At 46.8% G+C, this 18057-nt stretch overlaps 1 protein-coding gene across 1 annotated transcript; it reads right to left on the reverse strand.

Moving 5' to 3' along the window:
• Positions 1-195: 195 nt before the first annotated feature.
• Positions 196-16828, reverse strand: Shmt1 (serine hydroxymethyltransferase 1). The gene is made up of 12 exons (XM_005067664.4): positions 16498-16828; positions 13715-13814; positions 11973-12118; positions 10561-10676; positions 10054-10214; positions 9025-9106; positions 7287-7499; positions 5060-5176; positions 3382-3504; positions 1377-1493; positions 873-983; positions 196-637 (listed from the first exon to the last, which is right to left on the reverse strand). The coding sequence occupies exons 2-12, from the start codon at positions 13781-13783 to the stop codon at positions 465-467; spliced, it is 1428 nt and encodes a 475-aa protein (XP_005067721.1). The 5' UTR covers positions 13784-13814; positions 16498-16828; the 3' UTR covers positions 196-464.
• Positions 16829-18057: the final 1229 nt, after the last annotated feature.

Consider the following 18057-nt stretch of genomic DNA (forward strand, 5'->3'; position numbering starts at 1 on the left):
CCAGTACCTGACACTAACTCTTGCTTATGTACTTATAATACATATACTTATATATAAAATCTCAAGCTCAGAGCAGAAAACTCAGTGCTCCTCTGGCATTCTACTTAACGACAGAATAGGAAGAATTGAAAACACAAGAGTGAACCTGAACATTTCCTTACCTGCCACAGGGCCCACTGAAAAAGGAGAAAGAAGGATTCTGGAATTTTTAATAGCTCTGCCTCATACTGAAATCAATAAGTGAGATCAAATGGTTACACAGTGCTTTTTTTCCAGACTAGTTCATTATATACAGCTGCTGAGAAGTGAAGTTTCAAATTTTCTTTAGGAGATCAGCCTGTCAGAAACACCCTCTGAAGCACAGTGTAGACTCAGGGCTGCTACAGGCCAGCTTGGTAGTAGAGAGGACACGTGGTCCTGGAGCAGTGCTACCCTCGTGGTAGATGCTGGCTGTGCTAGCTCTGTCAGACGTCAGGCAGGCCAGGCAGGGAGAAGCTGGAAGCAAAACTCTCCACATCTTCCCGCAGAGTCCTCACAGCACTCTGGTACTTCTCATCCCCCGACAATTTCTCCTTGAACTCTTTCAGGGTGGCCTTCACAGGCATGTCGTTCTGAATCTGCAGAGTCAGCTCTATCCCTGTGCAAAAGACAGTGCAGTGCCATGTGGGCTGCCGTGTATCCTGCTGTAACTCATAGGTGTCAATGTTCCCCCAGGTGATTGTGGAACGTGTCCCTTGGTGATACACATTTATAGACCTCAAATAAGAGGGATCTATAGACCAGTTTTCACCAATGGCTGGGTCTTAGCTATTAAACCACACGAAACTACATACACAAGCAAGACATTTGAACTTCCAACACCTCACCCTTACCTCTGTGGATAAAATGTGCAACTTTTTTGAAATCTTCTTCCAAAAGTCCACGGGATGTCAATGCTGGGGTGCCCAGTCGCAATCCACTGGGCCGTAATGCACTCCGGTCGCCTTTGAGACAAACAATGTACTGAGCTGTGCCAAAGACACCACTGGGCCCATAATTTCAAAAAAACGGTTGGACAAAGATTCTGGTCTGTGGATTCCAGCTTGATCTAGCAAGGAGGCAACTGACTTAACAACTAGGGTCTGAGAAGCATATGGGCCACTGTATTAACCTGTGAAAAGCAGTCCTCTGGTGTGGCTCTGGGTCTGACAGAGAAATGCTACTTGTTTTAGAGTCCCTGCCTCTCTCACCAGCTGTGGCACTCAATCTGCCTTTTCCTTTCGGCTCTCCCCCCACCATGGTCTGTCTCCCAAGCTGAATCCTTTCATCACCTGAAACACTGGCTGACAGAAATGCAGGTAGGAGGGCTGTGGAAGAAAATCATAGAGGAGTCTCACCTGGGCAGGTATTCTTGTTGCAGGCGATAGAACAGGCTTCTAGTACCTTCTCGGCCCTTCCACCATCGGTACCCTTAGAACGGAGATCCACTAGGATCAAGTGATTATCAGAACCACCTGGAAACAACATTGGATAAAATGGGATGTAGAAGGTTGACCACACCAAGCAGTATGGAAACTTCTGGCTGAAAACATCCAGCAGTTTCTCTACCCCACACTGCCTGTGCCATATGGTAGAGACCCACACAGGCTGAAGAGCACTCAGTTTTTCATATTCTGTAACAAATGACTCTAGGTAAATGCTCTACCACTGAACCACACCCCAGCCTTTCTGAAGCTATTTTAAGAGGCCCCCTTCTAGAACAGGCATGGATACACACTTTCAATCAATCCCAGCCCTCGGGCAGAGGCAAGTGATCTCATGAGTTGGAGGCCAAGACCTCATAGTGAGACCTTTATCTCAAAACCAAAACAACAACAAAAAGTAGCACCAGAGGACTTAGTAGGGGTTCATTTAATTATGTAGATGGGGTAATGACCACAAGTTAGGAGGCTTTTGTTCCAAACCCTATGAGGCTGGTAAAACAGACTGAAGATCCTACATCAAAATGCTCAAGACTAGAAGCAGTGTTTGGAGATCTGAGTTTTTACACATTTTAGAATATTTGCTAGACCTTATTGATTAAACATTCCTAACACAAAAATTCTAATCCAGAACTTTTTAGGCATCTGGCTTGTGCTCAAATCCTTCAGATTTCAAAGGAGACACCTATCAGTGACACAGATAATGCTAAGATTCAGATCTCAAGGGCTCCCTAAAAGTTCATGGTGTAAAAGGCTTGCTCTTGACCTCAGCATTATCAAAAGGTGATAGAACCTGTGATAGATTGGCCTGATGCTGGGCAATGTGCTGTATGCCTACAGCATACCCAGCATTCTGGAAATGGAGGCCAGCCTGGACTGTATAATGAAAAGATACCCCTCTACCCCAAAAGACAGGCTTAGTAGGCCTTAGATCACTTGAGGACTGTAGGATCTCAGCCCCTTCTTCTCTTTCTTGTTTCCTGGCTGTGAGTTAAATGGCTGTACTCCACAAGCTCCTACCTTGATGTACCTGCCCAAGAGCAAAAGGGCTAATTGGGTTAATCAACTGTGGACTAGACCAGTTACTCCAAAAGTGAGCCTAGTCTGTCTTTGTGTTAAACTGATTATCTGGGGGCACTTGGTTTTTTTTTTTTTTTTTTTTTTTTTTGGTTTTTCGAGACAGGGTTTCTCTGTATTGTTTTGGAGGCTGTCCTGGAACTCACTCTGTAGACCAGGCCTGCCTCTGCCTCCCGAGTGCTGGGATTAAAGGCGTGCGCCACCAACGCCCGGCCTCTGGGGGCACTTGTTAGAGACAGCTGGCTAACAGATGAGGGCAGTGATAGAATTTTCTGGACCAAGCCTGAGGTCATGAAGAAGATCCTAATTCTCCAAGTCTTTCCACTTTGAACTTTCCTTAAACCATGTGTGGTCCTGGAAGACCATTGTCTCACTTTAACCCCAGGCTGTGCTGCCAGGATGATTTCAAAGACTCAGCTTAAGTCTGCAGTCCACTTCCATCAACTGACACACTGGAACCCCAGGAGCCTGGGTCACAAGGCTGTTATGAGAATCATATTTCATACCCAATACTTGACAGGACCAGGGAGAGCCTACTGTGCCCTGGCCTCATGGATGGTGTGAGCTATCACCAAATGGAAGGATGCTGGCTCTGCCACCTCCAAGTGGGTGACAGCTATAACCTGACATCTCTCAGGTGAGTCTTCCCAGAGTCCCCAAATTGGGTGTCAGGTAGTAGCTACTAAGGCACATAGAAGGGACAGACCGACAGCTGAGGGTGTGCTCTGAGATGGCAAGTCATGGCAGTGGTGGCAGACCACACCCTGACTAGATGAACCAAGATTCAAGACTTGAATATTCCTACCCAAGAGAGGTCAGCCCAGAACTTTGTGCATTAGGGTACCTGTGACTATATTGTAGCCTAGCTCTGTGAGGGCCTCAGACAGAGCCCTGCAGTTGGCCAACACCTGGAGCTGGTAGATTTTGAATTCTGTAGTCATGGCTTGCTTCAGGGCCACAGCAACACCTGGACAAGGAGACAGATTTAAAGACAGGTGGTGACTCAGGAGCAGACCTTGTTTTCAAGGAATCCAGTGTCCAAATTATTACACCCCTCCCCCATGTGCCCAATTACATACTTCTGTTCTTTGACAATGCTAGGGATAGAACCCAGGATTATAGTTGTGCTACACCCCCACATTGTTTTAGCCCCATAATTATCCTGCCACCCTCTCTGCAGACGTTACTGAAGCCACACCCCAGGACTGCTTTGGAGGTGATCTTAACTCCAGGGATGAAAGCCCAGTGGTAATCTGATTACCACAAGGATGGATTTAGTCTATTTCATGCCTGATATATGTAAATGAATCTCTGGATGAACAAAGTCAGTGCCTTGTGTGATGTAACGCAGCATTCTGAGCTGTATCCCAGAAGGAATGATCTGCTTGCCCCCTCACCACTTAGTGCACTGACACCCTTTTAATTATTCTTGTGGGCTGTTTGACTATAAGAGACAAGAAGTAGAGCACCACGCAAAATGCACACACTTAAGCCCTGGTATGGAGCCGCCATGTCTGCTGGTGGAAACACTTGGGACTAGCATGACCAACATTTTGGCTAGCAGGGATTATGAGAGCTAAGCATACAAGCACAGTAGGGAAATCTGAATACCTGCCCACTGCATCCCATGCCCCACATCTCTGGCATCCTCTGTGCTTCACCAATGTGCTGTGTTAGGCTAAACTGCAAGATCTGTCTGCCTCTTCCTCCCCAATGCTAGGATTAAAGGCATGTGCCACCATCCCCCCCCTTAATGTGTATGAGTGTTTAGCTTGCATGCTTTGTCTGCATCACTTGCATGCCTGGTGCCTGCAGCAACCAGAAGAGGGTAATGGATTCCCTGGAACTGGAGGTAACAGATGATTGTGAACCCCCTACGGATGCTGGAAACTCAATCAGGTCCTATGGAAAAGCAGCCAGTGCTCTTAACTGTTAAGCTACTCTCGAGCCCCCCATGCTGTACACTGATGTCTTGCCTGAGATATCCCTCCTTGTCCTGAGTGCCTCAGTACAAGCAAGTGCCACTGTCCCTGCCAAAATGACAGTAAGATGATTCACACTATTATAGGTTATCCATAAGCCATCTGTCCAAATTGAGGGAAAAAGAAGAGAGCCTGTAGGGTTCACACAGAATCCTGGAGTTACCCCTGTAGCCAGGGCTCAAGGTACAAGAGTTATAAAGTGGGAGCCTACAGGTGTGGGGCTAATGGAAGAGTAGCAGCTTGTCCCATAGGATTGGGCCCTCCTTTTCTTCATGCTGGCCACATGCATCTTTCAGTTGCAGAGTGTAGCTGAAGGGTGGCCGGATCTGAGTGGGACAGACACTTCTGTTCTGTCCTCACCTCGTGCCACTTCTAACTACCTCCCTTCTTGCTGTACAGACATTTTCTCCCAAGTTCCTTCTCCAGTGTGCAAGTTCAGGAACATCTTTGGAGAACAGGCAGGATGGGAGACACAGACTTCATGGGGCTGTGATGGCTAGTGAGCAATCCAAGGGCTCTACAATAGACTTGGTGAATTACCCGCAATGGCATGGTTGTGGGGGCCCCCCTGTAGGCCTGGGAACACAGCAGAGTTGATGAGTGACTCCAGCTCATAATGAATCTCTTTGCCAGTCTTGGGGTCCACACTCCGCACACCTGGTAAAGAAATTACAATGTTAACAGACAGACCGGTTTCCTCTGCCTCACAGTCAAACTGGTGTGTACAATCAGTCCCACCTCAACTTGGAATGTTTGTAGTGAAAGCTGTTTTACAATGCTAGAGAAAGGGTCCCTGCAGATGGACCTTTTGAGACAGTCTTGCTTTTTAGTCTTGGCTAGCCTAGAACTCGCTATGTAGACCAGACTGACTTCAAACTTAAGAGATTCGCCTGCTCCCAAGGGCTGGGATTAAAGGAATGGGCCACCATGGTTGGCCCTCTTTTTCCTTAATTAAAAAAACACAACTCTACCAAGGGCATAGGGTATACACCTTTAATCTCAGCATTCAGGAGGATCACTGAATTTGAGGCCAGCCTGGTCTGCAGAGCAAGTTCAAAAGCAGCCAGGGCTTCACAGAAACCCTCTTTCAAAAATAAAAATAAATCTATTATTGTGTATGGGCATGATATGTGTGTGGACACACATGTACTATGGCAAGTACCATGGTAAAGGTCAGAGGGCAACTTTGGTTCTTTACTTCCTTTCCACCTTTATGTGGATTCTGGGGATTAAACTCAGTCACTGGGCTTGTGCGGAAAGTGACAGAGACAGTATGAGGGCAGTAATGCACAGATGACTACTCATGAGTAGAAGTTAACGGTAAAGATAATTCCTATTCAATGGTAAGTGTCTCCTACAACTCACTGAACCCTCAAACCGTCTGGAAGCAGGGGTGCTACTGCAGCACTCTGCTCTAGAGATGAGGAGAGAGAGGCTGCCTGTGGCCCAAGATGACATAGCAGCAAAGAGGCCAGATCTACTTTGACTGGCTGAGCGTCAACAAATTCCACTGCACACACTAGACACACCAAAGGTCTCTGTGTCAGGTGACTCAAACACCAACCCAGGAACCTAGCTTGTGCCTCACACCTATAATCTGATCACTTGAGAGGCTGAGACAGGAGGATTGTGCTAAGAATGTAACCCTGTTTCAAAACCAAAACAAGCAAACAAAAAAACAAGCCCAACAACTCCACACCAAGCAAGCTGACAAAGGTCCTCAGAGGCCAGAGGACCCAGGAGACTGAGGAGGGACCTGACTAGGACTTGCCCTCAATAGGGTGGGGTGGGCTAAAGCAATAAGATGCCACCAGGGTAAGACACACTGGCGGGCTAGTTTATCTGCTTCTCCAAGGCTATATCTACATAACTATTGACATGACTTTCAGCCCTGTAGCAGCTAGAGAATAAGGGAAATATATGCAGAGGTAGTGGGAAGAGAAAGACCTTACGAAAACGATGAAACTTATACAGAGGTTATTTGTTTTTGTTTTATGCATGAAACATAAGTATGAATTACCTAGCCCTGACAGATGTAGAACTTAACTTCAATAGTCAGGCTGCCCCCTAAACTTTCAGCTGTCTCCTGCCTATGCCTTCCAAGTGCTGGGATTAGATATGCCTGCATACCACTATGCCATGCTTCCTGTATCAATATTTTATAGCTTAATATTGTTGAGTGTCAATGTTAGTCTCACTGTCACCCTCCATCCTTTCTTCGACAAAGTCTCAGGCTGACTTCAAATTCCTGTTTAATCTTAAAAGCTGGAATTATAGGTACTTAGCACCACACTAGCCTTTCCTTATGAGGGTATGGAGATGGCTCAGCAGATAAAGGGCTTGATGTACAAATTTGTCAACTTGAGTTCAATCCCTGGATCCCACAATGGAAGGAGAAACAACTCCCAAAAGTTGTCTTCTGACCTCCACATTTTGGCATGTGAGTACTCCCACTAATAATAGCATTTTTAAAAAAAAAAGCATTCTCTTTGACAAATATACTAGATCATAACAAGTTCATCAAAATAGCCATTCTGGAGCTGCTCCAACCTTCCTCCTGTGTGGAGGGTCAGATGAGCAGGACTTTCACTGAGGCCAGAACTATGGCTTGGGGCTTCTTACCATGCCCACCACTACTCTTTCCTGATGAGCTCTTCAAGGTACAGAGTCCTGATCCTTTCCAGAAGTTACAGTCCAGAGTTTTCCCAGATTCTTCCACACGCGGAAGTTAGCCCGTCCTTTGCCTGTCCCAGCACGCGGAACTTACCCTTTCTGTAGAATATCATACCAGCACGGCAGCCTCTTAGGGTCTTGTGGGTTGTGGTGGTCACCACGTGGCAGTGTTCAAAAGGGGAGGGCACCACACCAGCTGCTACCAGCCCACTGATGTGTGCCATGTCTGCCATGAGATATGCCCCGTTATTATCAGCAATCTTTCGCAAACGTGCATAGTCCAGGTTCCGAGAGTAGCAGCTGGTCCCTGAAACAGAGAAGACAACATGGTAGTGTCAAAGATGCCCAGGGTAGCTGAGGTAGCTGATGCACAGATCTGAAAGGAGATCCACCCCTGGTCTTTGAGGAGAGATGTGCAATGTGCCCTATAACCATCCTTGAGCTACTTGTGGCAGTACATGCCTTTAATCCCGGCACTTGGAAGGCAGAGCCAGTGGATATCCCAGTTTGAGATCAGCCTGGACTACACAATGAAATTATTTCAAAACAATCAACCAATCAAACAAAATAAACCACCCCTGTGTTTTTATACATGTTAAGAAAAGCAGCCGAGCCAGGTGGTGGCGGCGCACGCCTGTAATCTCAGCACTCGGGAGGCAGAGGCAGGCGGATCTCTGTGAGTTCGAGGCTGGGCTGGACTGATAGCCTCCAAAACAATACAGAGAAACCCTGCCTCGTAAAAACCAAAAAAAAAAAAAAAAAAAAAAAAGAAAAAAAAAGAAAAAAGAAAAAGAAAAGCAGCCGGGGCCAGGTGGCAGTGGCGCACGCCTTTAATCCCAGCACCCGGGAAGCAGAGGCAGGCGCATCTCTGTGAGTCCGAGGCCGGGCTGCTGGACCAACAACCTCCAAAACAAAACAGAGAAACCCTGTCTCGTAAAACCAAAAAAAAAAAAAAAAAAAAAGAAAAGAAAAGAAAAGAAAAGCAGCCGGACATTGGTGGTGCACGCCCGCCTTTAATCCCAGCACTTAGGAGGCAGAGGCAGAGGTAGGCGGATCTTTGTGGTCTACAGAGTTCCAGGGCAGCAGGGTGTGTGTGTGTGTGTGTGTGTGTGTGTGTGTGTGTGTGTGTGTAATGGGGATGTGGGATGGGGTGGGGACACGGGGAATGGACGGAACGACAGACGACACACACAGGACACACAAAAACAAAAGAAAGAAAAGCCTAAGGCTTGAAGCACTGACCCACCAAGCACTATTGATGGCAAGCTGTTAAAAAGTCTTGTCTGGCCGGACGTTGGTGGCGCACGCCTTTAATCCCAGCACTCGGGAGGCAGAGGCAGGCGGATCTCTGTGAGTTCGAGGCCAGCCTGGTCTACAAAGTGAGTTCCAGGACAGCCTCCAAAGCTACAGAGAAACCCTGTCTCGAAAAACCAAAAAAAAAAAAAGTCTTGTCTGAGAGTAACAGAATAAGAAGGCTCCCTTCCCCCAGTATCTACTCTAGCCCCTTATGGAGGCCATGTGCACTGGGCAGAACTGCAGATAGCTGGGAGAAGTGGCATGACACTCAGGTGAGGGTTCAATGGCCCTTCTGGCTCCCTCCTTGTAGGAGGGCAAATGTCAGCTGACCACAGACTCAACTAAGATGGACCCTTGAAAGCAGACACAGCTGACTTCATGAAGATGGCAGCAGTCCGGCTGAAGTGTTAAAAGACAGAGTAAGTCTCAAGTCCTGAGCTCCGCACAGTGAGCTGGAGGATGGGGTATCTATCATCCTTCTTTGTAGGACGCAGAGCCCTGCCCAGGAACCAGGCTGCTCCCCACTTGCAGCTCACCTGCGATGATCAGCTTCGGATGAAAGAGGCTGGCATTCTCCTCCAGCTGGTCATAGTTGATGTAGCCAGTGTCTGGGTGCACCTGTCGGGAGCAGGAACACACAGGCTTGGCCACTCCCTCCGGTCACACAGTGACCCCTGCTCACCCATCTGAACCAATTCAACCTGCCACAACACAGACCAGGGCAGGGCACTGGATTTAGCCTGCACAAAGGTATAAAAGGCCAACTATCACACAGACTTGGGAGCCTTCAGAGGGGTCTCAGGATAAAGGGGTGTCTCAGCCCTGGATACTGAACCATGTTACAGAACAAAAAGCCCAGGAAATGAGAAAGGCACAGTCAAGCCTATAATCTCAGCTACTGGCTGAGGCAGAAGGATTGTCATGAGTTCAAAGTCAGTCTGAGTTACAGAGTAAGACACCAACTAACCAAAATAATAAAGACAAGGGCTGCAGAAATGCTTCAGCAGACACAAGCATTTGCTGTTCTTGTAGAGGACCCAGATTCAGTTCCTAGCACCCACACACATGCACACAACTGTCTGTAACTCAAGAGTTCCAGGAAATATGACACCCTTTTCTGACCTCTTCAGGCATCAGATACACACACACACACACACACACACACACACACACACACACACACACACACACACAGACAAATAGCCATACAACCAAAACATACCACCAAGAAGCTGCTAGTATTGATGCTAAAGCTAGAGATGGGGACATTACCACTCTAGCGCTTGCTGATCTTGATCTTGGTGAGGGCAGACTGGTGGCACCAGCTGCTGCTAGGAGTCTGGTTATCTGATCCTTTCTCCGTCATAGCTTCCATCATGTCATAGCTTTGGCCCAAATCTTAACTCCCCCTCCCTTGTTGTCCCCAGTGTGCCAAGAGCCTGAAGAATCCTTGGAGCAAGGAGGGGAGATCTAGTAGAAGGGGCTGCAGCAGTGATGTGTAAATGAAATGACTTATTCCTGTGGGTGCCAACCCATAAGGAAAGCTCTGAGGAGACACCCCCTACCTTATATGGCATAGATTCAAAGAAGATAGATGTAGCAGAGATTTTCTTCTTGTCTGTCATGAAGCCATGAGTCAAATGACCTCCATCAGGCAGGTCTAAGCCCATGATACGTCCATGGGGCTCAACCAGGGCAGTATACACAGCAAAGTTTGCAGGGGAGCCTGAAACAGGGACAAGGAGGTCATGAATATTTCTACCACGAGACACAAAGTGGCATCCAGGAGTTTGGCTATTAGACAATCACTCAGCAGGCTATCACTATGAATTTCCTGAGCCTTAGAAAGTAATGTCCTAGTCCCGCTGATCTCAAGTTCCAGTGCAGAATGTTCCTTGGGAGGGGAGTGCAGAGCTAAGTATGTCCAAGGGCAATAGAGATGGATGTACATATTCCTTGGCTTGTCTCTATTTACTTATGAGAAGCTTTTTGTAGGACTTGACTTGGTGGCTGTAACACCATAGAGTGAGACCTACAGAGCTACCCAGGGTCTATGTGGATGCAACGATCACCTGAATAAGGCTGGACATTGACTCCCCAGCACTGAGGATCCAGATGATAGGCCTGCAATGCACGCTTCTGACACAGTATCTCCAGCTCATCAATGAACTCGGTCCCACCATAATACCTGTAAAGAGAAGCAAGGTCCACATCCACCTTGGGCCCAGTCTCTGGGCCTAGCAGAGGCCAAAGATGCCAAGGGTGAGTAGAATATGGTGGGGGGGGAGTGAATCCTGGTGGTGCAACCTTTAAGCAATACTTGGCAGGCTGAAGCAGGAGGGGTTCCAAGCTGGCTGGTGCTATATACAAAGACTCTGTCCCAAGAATAAAAGGAAGAGAAGGAAAAGAAACAAGGGTACCTCAGAATGTATTGTATTCTTTGGAGGCCTCCCTTTTTCCTGTTTCCATTGGAACAAACATGTGCAAAAACCACTGTCAACTTTCTATATTTTCTTTGCCTTATAATGGCTGTGATTGATAGATAGATAGATAGATAGATAGATAGATAGATAGATAGATAGATAGATAGACAGACAGATAGAGGACCCAGCTTATACTATGTAGTGAGGTGAGATTCTGGATTGTCTCAACAAACTGGTTTCAGTGTGGTGAGTATCTAAGCCAGTGGCAGGAGACTTGCCTAGTGTTCATGAGGTCCTAAATTCAACTCCCAGCAAACACCACCAAAAACAATAAAAAAGATCAGGCATAGTGGTACCTGCCTGCAAGCCTCTTGAGAAATAGAGGCAGGAGGAGCAACACAAGTTTGCAGCCAATCTGGTCCACACACCAAGTTGTATGACTCACATAGTAAGACTCACAAAATACCCAAAGTTTCAAGTTTTGAATCACTAGTCTCAGATATAGAATTCTTGAGCAAAGAATCAAGTAGAAAAATTTTATGAAAAACACTTTTGATTGTAAGCATTTTAGAGGAAGGATACTGAGCCTGCAATGCAGGGGTTTGGGTTTTTTCCCCCACTTCCTAGATGCAAATGTTCTCTGAGCAAGCCACTCTCTGTAGCTTTCTCTCTCAGGACAATGACCTTTCCTGGAGCCTCGACTACATCTCTCATAGACAAGCCCGCTTATAACCACTTGAACCCAGAGGGACAAGGCCAGCCTAGTCTACAAAGGCCTCATCTAGGGACTGTTGAGTGTGACTGCTCTGAGAAGGATCACAAAATCCCATCCAAGCAGAGAGCTGGAAGAGTCATGTCACAGAGCAAGAAGGAAAGACAACCCTACAACCAGGAAGCTACAAGTTTTCAAAAGTTACATCTCAGATGAACTCCAGGAATTGCAAAACCACAATAGCACTTGGAAGGCTGAGGCAGGAGAATTGGGTTCAAGGCCAGCCTGAACCACATGACAAGAAATAAAAACAAATGATCAAAGCAGGACTTTAAGAACATTCACTCACCTTTGGCCTGGATACCCCTCGGAGTATTTGTTATTTAAGCAAGATCCCAGGGCCTCCAACACAGCTCTGCTGGCAAAATTCTCTGAGGCAATCAGCTCCAATCCCACCCTCTGCCGGTTGCTCTCCTTTTTAATAATGTTGTAAACCTTATCGGAGGAAAACAGACATGGGGTTGGAGGGTAGCCCAGTTGCTAGAGGGCTTATCTAGCACATTTATAATCCCTTGGGTTTGATCCCCAGCATTGAATAAATTGGGAAGGATGGCACAGGCCTGAAATCTCAGTCCTCAGGACATAAAGTGGCAGAATCAGAAGCTTCAAGCTCACCCTTGGCCGTACAGAGTTTAATTAGAAAGACAGCAACAAAAATAAACTTAAAACAAAATGAATAGGACCTGCTGGCCAGAGTCTATAATCTCAACATCTGGGAGTGAAGGTGGGATGACCAGAGGCTCTGGAACAGAAATCAAAACATCAGCCTCAGTCAGAGAGCAAAACAACATCAGCCTCAGTCAGAGAGCAAAACAACGTGAAGTGAAGGTGAATGACCAGAGGCTCGGTCACCCTGAGTCAGAGAGCAAAACAACATGACTTAGGATCATGCCTAATTTTTATTGTTTGCTGAAATGGGTTCTCACTATGTGCCGTGGCCAGCCTGGAATATAGCATAGGCTGTCTTCTAATTCAGTGATCTCCTTGCCTCTCTGCCAGCATTAAAGGTGTGGCTGCCACCTTCAACTAATTTTTAATTTTACCCTTACATTTTACTAAGTTCTTATCTCCACGAACCTTATTCCAAAAAATGTTTTAGCAAAAACAGTGGAATAGAAACTCCACTAGTGGTTGCCTGTGGTTGGGAAATTGAGGGAGAATGGGGCAGTTGCTCATGGATTCCTGGTATAAAAATGGTCTACACTTCACTGAGTACAGATGCTGCTGGACATAAAATTCTTCAGCTTTTGAGAGGCAAAGCACTAGGCACCAAGTAGATACCACTTTAAGCTTTGAACAGGTCTCCTTCCTTGGCTAGACAGATTCTGAATTCCACTCCTGATCCAGGGCAGTGGCAGCAAGCCACAGTGCCCAGCGAGCCCACGACAGGATACACTCCTGACTATCCTGGGGATACGCTATCATGCTCCCCACTGACAAAGTCTGGGTATGTGACAGGCAAGAAGCAGACTCGGTACAGTCTGACCTATTTGCAACTTATGTGGGTTTATTAAAACATAACTGAAGTGTAAATTGAGGACCACTGAATGCTAAAACCACAGAACTGTACAACTGAATAAAAAGTATATCAACAACACTACTATAAAATCACCTTGCTTTTAGGCATATGTGCATGTCTGTTCCTGGGCAGTGTAAAGGAGGGCCAACCTTCTTCCTGTTTCCTAGAGCACCTAGCACTGAGCTCAGAAATATCTTATTTATTCCCAAAGGACTATCAGCCACAGCCTCTCAATCTGCTCCTTGGTGGTGCTGGAGTAGTAAGAGGGAGAGCAGGTGCTCTACAACGCTGCACACCAGCTTCCGTCTGCATCGTAATGAGCAGTTTAGAGGCCAGGAGTGCAGTACAGTCGTGGAGCATCTGCCTAACACGTGTGAGGTCCTGGGTTCCACCGTCCCAGCTCAAAAACCCAAACCGAAACAAAACAAAATCCCCACAAAACAACAACAAAAACCCCAGTCACCTAAACATGACTGCCGATGTAAAAGCCTGTGAAGGTGCCACAGTCTCACCTCGACATCGCTGTCCTTGAGGGGCTGTGCCAACATCTTCTCATGAGAGGACCACAGGGTAATATCCATGTTTGCTGCTGCTGCACTGGCTCAGAGCTGCCTAAAGCAAGAAGAAAGTACATGTGGGTCCCAACATCAACTCCAGCAAGTCTCCCCTGAATGGTGATACGCTTTTTTTTTTTTTTTGAGCAGACAGGAGCATAAACCCCTAGAACTCACTTGGGGCTCCTTTCTGAACTTCGGACCAAATTTCCCTCATTCCAAAGCTCTCTGCCCTAAAGCCTCCTCTTCCAAGGCCTTCTTGGATGGTTCTATACTGAACCCAGCACTTCCAGATAGACAATGGTCTTTTCTAATCTCCCACAGTATCCAGTGGAAGAAGTAATCCGTCTAAATGATCAATGGGACCCTTTACTTAAAACAGTTCCACTGGCAGAAAACTGGTAAATTCTTGTGAAACAGTACACATTCCATACTTACCAACTTCTCAGATTTTTCTGGGTAGACACACAAATTAACAGAAAGCACAGGCAACTAAAATATTCCTTCCAAGATGCCCAGCACCAGCATTTTAGTTGTTTTTTTCTCACATGGTCCAGGTTGGCCTGAGACTCAGCATGTACCCAGAAATGACCTTGAACTACTCCTTCTTGCACCCCCCAAATGCTAGGATTATGGGCATGTTCTACCATATGCAGCAAGCATTTTATAATCAAGTCCTGCACTCTTCACTCCATCTGGACATATTTCTCTCAGACTCCATGGAAGCACAAATAGAGTTAAAATCCAACTGGGGATCCTGCCTTTATGGGGTTTCCTCTGGTGGAAATGGACCTCAGATCAACACGAATAATGAATACATAAGGCCAAAACAGGTGAAGAATTGAGTGCTGGGGAGGCAGAGGCAGGCGGATCTCTGAGTTCGAGGCCAGTCTGAAAAACCAAAAAAAAAAAAGAAGAAGAAGCCAATCATGAGCACTGCCAGACAGAGAGACAAAACCAAGAGGCAAACTACAAAACAGTCCTTAACAGTAGGGCTCCTCCTCTCTCTGGAAGAGGTAGACAAAGGGTCAATTATCTTTAAACAGAAAATTCCTCGTTAGGAATTTCCAAGTAGATGTTATTTTAGCACAAGCATGGAGTCATCAGACACATACATGCCACACATGAAAAACACAAGTCAGTTTTGTTTCTGCAGCTGTAGCAGCAGCACCCTGGGAAAGAGAGGTTTACAATAACCTCAGCAATGCATGCAAAGACCCCAAGAGCTTCTGCTCTCAAGATCAGCACCCAGATAATCCAAGCACCTCTCTGGGCCCCTGGCAAATTGGAACCAGAGTCCACGGCAGCCAGGCCGGGTACTTTGTCCCTGGAATCCCAAAGGACATCATTAATCATTAACTGCTGAAGGCTGGAAACAGTAGCTCCTAACCAGCAAGAACGAATGAAGGTCCACTGGAGTCCTCTTCTCTGGAGGGCCAGACCTCTCTTCCTTAGGCAAGGAGCATTCAGTCCCTTCTCAGGAAGAACATCACCACCTCTGTGTACGGACCACCAGCACCCCCATTCCCGTCCTCAGACTCACTTGCTGCTACCATTGGCCCACAAGCAATGGCTTTTCGGACCAAAGACAGCCTTCATGAGTAGCACTTACCTAAGCCCTCCAGGGAGGCTGCAAGGGTAGCCTTCTTGCCCCCACCCCACCCCCAATTCAGCAGTCTCTCCTCTCCCTGAAACTTCCCATCTTGTGTTTTGTTGTTGTTTGTTTGGTGTGTGTGTGGTTTTTCAAGACAGGATTTCTCTGTGTAACAGTCCTGGTTGTCCTGGCATTTGCTTTGTAAACCTGGCTGGCCTTGAATTCACAGAGATCCACCTGCCTCTGCCTCCAGAATGTTGGGTTTAAAAGTGCTGGGATTAAAGGCATGTGCTGCCTCCCAGCTATTTGGTTTTGAGACAGGATTTCTCTGTGTTAAGTTTAACAGTGCTGGCTGTCCTGGAACTCATTCTGTAGATCCACCTGCCTCTGCCTTCCAAGTGCTGGAATTAAAGGTATGTGCTTCAAATAGTCATCTTTTAGTTAACTGTTGAAAACAAGCAGCATTTTTAAAAAGGTCTATAGGTTTGCCAAAGTCCATATTCATTACTATAACTGCCTCTAAATTGTAGTAGGAGCTAGGCATGGTGGCCTTGTCTCACACATTGCTCCCAAAGGATGTGTTATTACTTACCCTAACTAAAGTCATGCAATAGAACCAAAATCTGAACTTGTTTACTTTTGGTTTTTCCTAGAACCCCAGGTAGCACAACTATTCACCTCCCTTCGACATTCCCTCAAGGAAAAAAATTAAAATAGATTCTGTAGAGAACCTAAACTGGTGTTTCCAGTCCAGCAACTGCCTGACATAAAGAAACACATTTGTGCTTGCTTCCGCTAACCAAGGGCCACCTAACTTCCAGACCTTGAAACAGAGGCAAATGCGCCAAGAGAACACTACAATCCAACCAGTCTCCGAGATCAGGGTAACACACATTGCAGACATACAGGGGCATGCTACTAAATCAAAAGTAGTGATTACACAACTAGAGAGAAACCTCAGAAAGCTTCACTAACGTGTAAATCAAGGAGTTCCATCCCCAGCACCCCATAAACCAGGAGTGGTGGCTCTCGCTGGTGAGATGATGGCCAATCAGAAGTTCAAGGTCATCCTTGGCTAATTCGAGGCTAGCATGTGCTACTTGATCCGAACTTCAAAAAACAAAAGCAAAGACTAGACATTACATACCTCGTCTTAGGAGGGTGGATTTTTATGAGAAGGTCACAACCTGCGGTATACGATGGCCTCCAATTCACTTGGTAGCGGGTTCTGGTCCTCCGGCCTTTACAGAAGGGAAGGGGCTAGGGCCAGCGTGGTGGCACACGCCTTTAATCCCAGCACTCTGGAGGCAGAGGCAGGTGGATTGCTGAGTTCCTGGAGAGCGCGCGAAGAACGACCCGAGCTCCACCGCCTGCCGGAAAGGCACGGCGCACTATCTGGGACAAGCCACGCAGTCCCAACAGCCCAACACGTGCCCTGGGACAGCGGACAGACCACGTGACACGCCGCGTCCGGGGGAAACCCAAACTTGGCGCGCAGAGGCCAGAGCTCCACTAGGCTCTCCCTAGCACAGCCCTGCCCCGCCCCGCCCCTTCGGCGGCCCAATCAAAGGACGCGGTCAGGTAAAGCCCGCCCCCAACCGCCCAGGCGTGATTCGCTGCGGCAGAGACTGGGCAAAGCGGGAAGGCGGAAGGGAGCTGGAGTGGAGAGGACGGGCGGGAGGGAAGGAGGTGACTGGGTGGCCCCTTACCTTGGGACCTGGGACTTTTGAGCTTTAGATCTGGCTGTGGAGTGAGTGTTTGTGTGATCCAGGAGATCTGGGTAGTTTGGGGATCGACCCTAGTTAGGGTTCAATTCTCCAGCAATTTACACAACTGTCTGTAACTCCAGTCTCAGGGGATCTGCCTCCAGAGTTCTGGGATTAAATGTATGTGTCACCATGCCTGGCTTAAATAAATCTATTTTAAAAGGAAAGAATGTAATTTAGGGCCCTGGTGTCTACCCACCAGCCAGTACTACGTAGTCTCTATCACAAAAATCCAACCGCAGTTAGGCATGGCAGCATTACCAGAACTATAGAGTTCTGGTTTAGGCAAGGGACAACCTGACTAAATACCAAGATTCAGATCAGCTGGCTGTCTGAAAAATTAAAACAAGGCTGGATGTGTAGCTCGGTGGTAGAGAGCTTGCTTAGCATATACAAGGGTCTGGATTCAAGCTGTGTTACACACACAAAAGTAATAACTAATGGAGAAAGTATAATGCCACAGAGAGGTGGTTCAGTGGTTAAAAGCATTGGTTGCTCCTGCACAGGATGTAAATTCAATTCCCAGCACCCACATGGGTGGTTCACAACCATTTATACCTTCAGCTCCAGGGGCTCTGATGCACATGGTGCATAAACATATACGTAGGCAAACACTTGTACACATAAATAAAATAAATCTCTAAACACACATATATACACATATATAATGCCACATATGCATGAAAATATAAAATACTTGGATAACAAAATTAATTTAAAATGATAAGATTTTAAAACATTTTTTAGAGCTGCAGATAGTGGCATTCTCCCTTAATCCCAGCACTTGGGAGGCAGAGACAGGCCAGTCTCTGTGAGTTTGAGGCCAGCCTGGTCTACAGAATGAGTTCCTGGATAGCCAGAGCTACACAGAGAAACCCTGTCTCAAAAAAATTTTTATTGTATTTTATGTGTGTAAGTGTTTTGTCTCCATACATATACGT

This window comes from Mesocricetus auratus, unplaced genomic scaffold (assembly GCF_017639785.1).
Source record: "Mesocricetus auratus isolate SY011 unplaced genomic scaffold, BCM_Maur_2.0 Super-Scaffold_100007, whole genome shotgun sequence".
In the NCBI taxonomy this organism is placed as follows: Eukaryota; Metazoa; Chordata; class Mammalia; order Rodentia; family Cricetidae; genus Mesocricetus; species Mesocricetus auratus.